Raw genomic sequence first — 3,654 nt, 5'->3', positions numbered from 1 at the left:
CGCGAACGCTGAGCGTCCGTAGCGGATTGTTCGCGTATCTCATTTCCTGTGTATCTCATTTCCCGTGACAGATATCAAAAAGTTGTTAATTGACAAAATGTTGATCATAACATCAATGATATTTTGACATTTGACCATGTGTTGATATTTTTCTCAGGAACCGATATAAATTAGCTCAAACTTGAAAATGATGAGTGACGTTCTATTGGAGTGTTTACGGTGGATTTGCGAACATCTATCAACAACCATGGCACAATATGTATTATTGTCAGCAACGTTTTATAATTAAAATAAAAATAAACATTGTAAAAAACGAGCTCACATCCAACTGTTTACAAGATTGCTCTGAATTCAGCTTACAACAGAAATGTCAAACCACTATCCTGAGGACTCCAAGGTTTTCCTTGTTTCCTTCTGGTCGAAATGGCGGTAAGGTTTGACTACACAGACTGAAAAGAATGTCTTCATGTTTCAGATCTTCATGGCGATCCTCGGAATCTGCACAGTGGCGGCCATGGTTATCCCAAGTCTCATCAAAGGACCTCCTCCTCCACCTCCACCTCCACCAACGAATCCACCTCCTTTAACAAATCCTCCGACTGAGAAACCTGAACAGACATTTCCTCCTCTTCCAACATTCGCGCCAATAACTCCTGCCCCAACGACAGAAATGGATGTTACACCTGGAATTATTCTTCTTGTAGTTGTCTTTTTCATCTGTATTTCATGCTCGGGAGTGGGAGTTTGGTGGTATATGAGAAAGAAAAGAGAACAAGAAATGGCAAAGAATACACCTGGAGGATTTGATGATTCGTATGATATGGAAAGTGGAACAATGAGTGGAACTTCTGGAACTTCTGGAACTTCGACGTTCGGTACAACTGCCACTGGTAAGAACAGAGGTTTATCTAAACCCTTCTTAACTTTGTTTCAGGCACTACAAGAAGAACAAAAACCACAAAATCCGGATTCACAACGGGATCAACAACTGGAACAAAGGCTAAGAAGGATAAGAAGAAAAAGAAGAAGAAGAATAAGAAGAAGGATAAGACAAAGTCTAGTCATAGTCAAAAAAGTGATCCCAAAATCCCTATGACTATGTCTCCAGTTCTTCCAAATCCTGAGATTCCACCAGGAGCATCACCGGCGGCAGCAACACCAGTTCCAGCTCCTGAATCTCCTGCTCCAGTCCCTCCAACCGAAGGAAATGCTCTTGCAGCAGCAGCCAACTTCTCACCAATCCCTATGACTATGTCTCCAGTTCTTCCAAATCCTGAGATTCCACCAGGAGCATCACCGGCGGCAGCAACACCAGTTACAGCTCCTGAATCTCCTGCTCCAGTCCCTCCAACCGAAGGAAATGCTCTTGCAGCAGCCAACTTCCCACCAACAGCACCAGAACCCGCAGCACCAGAAGCTCCTTCAGTTCCTGCTCCAGCCTGTAGTAAAAGGGCTCTCGAACTTTAAGCCAATTTATCTCAGTTGCTGTCAAGAACATAGAAAAGTTGTCAACTAATAAATTGTTTGCGTTAATATCAGAACTGTTTTGCTAGTTGGCACATGTTTGACATTTTGCACAAGAATAGAGATAATTGAGCTAAAACTTGAAAGTGTGGGGGCCCTTCTATTACATGTTTTACAGTATTCTGATTTTAATGAGGAAGAAGGGAGGTCTCAAAAACTTTGAAAGTGACCCAGATGCAAAGCATTGTATGAAAAAACCATGAAACTATTTCGAAGCGTGGATGCTACAAAAAACAGAAAACAGTAAATCTGCAAAAAAAAAGCTTCCCATGAATTCATTATTTTTGATTGTTATTATTTCAGCGCAAACATTTGATATCAAAGATGTCGAAAAAGGAAAAAGCGAATCTTTCTAAAATACAGTAAGATTTCCAATAAAAGCTATAACAACTGTTGTCTAGCCCTTGTTCCAGAACGGGGTTGAATTCGGTATCCAAACTTGTGCTCTCATCAACCTCTTCAACAATGGAACGGACAGAAGATGATGTGGGATTTAGAATTTAGATTCAGAGTTGATAAACTATTGGTTTTAGGTCGGAGATGAAATGGATATTTCTCTAGAATGTGATCTGTGTAAGAAGGTGAGAAAAATGAATGTTTTCTGTCAAAAAATTAGTTTGATTGCAGCTGATCGGAGGACTGAAGAAGTTGGAACTTTTGGAATGTGGCCACTTTTACTGTGTGAACTGTACACCACAGCAATTGAAAGGTATATTTAACAATAACAAAAAATAACAGTCAACATTAGAACGAATTCAGAAAAGCACACATCCTGTTTCACTGCCACATCTCCATCTAGTGCATTCACTCGCGAATTGTCTCCGAAGCAAATAGCTGAACATGATGGGGAACTGTCTCAAGATGGTGTTGGTGCTGAACGGTCAAATATTCGTGGAAGTGGTCGTCAGTCAAAAAAAATCCAGGTACCAAAGTCGAAAAGTGGACGGAAGAGGAAGATAAGAAAGAAGCCTGATCAACAACTCTGGTCTTTTTTGTATCTTGCGAAACCGATTGTAGTTAATCTTCCGAAGAATGCTACTTACGGTGACTTACTTAATACACTTCATTTGCTCCTTGGTGTTGATAAGAAAACTCACGAAATCCACATCAGAACTCACAAATCGTCAAGTGAAGAAGCTGAAGGAGAATTGAGTACTCCTGGGGAACCGGTGACACCCAAACAGTTCCTTTTTTCAATTCAAGTTAGAATTTTCAGAATCCGGTAGAGGTGATTGATTCGAAGTCTCGACTTCGTGATCTTCGAATTCCACGTCAAAAAATGGCAGTGTTGGAAGTAGAGGAGAAGAAAAAAGGGAGTGCAGAAGATAAGTCAGAACCGAAAAAGAATGAAAAGGAGAAGGTAAGAATGATATAATTCAAATTCTACATTGATGAAATCCAAGTAGAGTTCAGAGAGGGATACATGAAGAGATGCCAAGTTTGAGTCAGAGTCGTGCCGAGGAACCGAAATCTTTATAAAACGGTGTGTATCAGAGTATAATAAATTATTCATTGAATTTGTTCATATTTAACAATAGGAAGCGATAAGTTACTTGTCATACTTCCATTTAGCCACGAACCAAACAACGACAGCGATGCATGGATACAGGAAGAAGAAACCAATAATTTCGAAAATTATTTGTACGATAAATCCAACTTGGGTTAATTCGAGCTGGAAAAAATTTAAAAACTGGCTCTAGTGTCTAGTGCTCTCACGGGGGGTAAAATCGGGTACATGGATTTAAATCGAGATTTTTCGTTTTTTTCAACCGCGTGGATTTCGCGTTTTTTTCAATTCGCTGAGTAGCGACTCATGTAACGTTAATTGAACTGCGAAGGTGATACTGAAAGCGGTAAAAAAATCCACACACGCGCCGCATGGCGAATTAAAAAAAAGCGCGAAATCTCGATTCAAATCCATGTACCCGATTTTACCCCGGTGGCTTCTGCTCATTAGTCATATTTACCTTTGCCATTTTGAGACAGACAGTTTTGTTTGTTATCACAGGTCCTGGGCGCGCATACGCATAATGGATGGGCGACGGAGGACGCGCCGATGAATTGGGTACAGGGAAAGGACGCCGGTATGGGGCATATTGTCTATTCAATAAAACGTGGGCGCGCCGCAGG

At 40.7% G+C, this 3,654-nt stretch overlaps 1 protein-coding gene across 1 annotated transcript; it reads left to right on the top strand.

Annotated features, from left to right (window-relative positions):
• Positions 1-423: 423 nt before the first annotated feature.
• CBG16636 lies at positions 424-3,003 on the top strand (the record flags this gene model as incomplete). Its single annotated transcript, XM_045244067.1, has 10 exons — positions 424-429; positions 476-890; positions 935-1,452; positions 1,828-1,886; positions 1,938-2,010; positions 2,058-2,105; positions 2,152-2,233; positions 2,284-2,693; positions 2,741-2,884; positions 2,938-3,003. 10 exons carry the CDS (start codon positions 424-426, stop codon positions 3,001-3,003), a joined length of 1,821 nt encoding a protein of 606 aa, XP_045096022.1.
• Between the last annotated feature and the right edge of the window lie 651 nt (positions 3,004-3,654).

This window comes from Caenorhabditis briggsae, assembly GCF_000004555.2.
Source record: "Caenorhabditis briggsae complete genome, chrIII, whole genome shotgun sequence".
Taxonomy (NCBI): Eukaryota; Metazoa; Nematoda; class Chromadorea; order Rhabditida; family Rhabditidae; genus Caenorhabditis; species Caenorhabditis briggsae.
The sequence above is the reverse complement of the archived record's forward strand: the minus strand, read 5'-3'. Positions and strand labels throughout refer to the sequence as shown.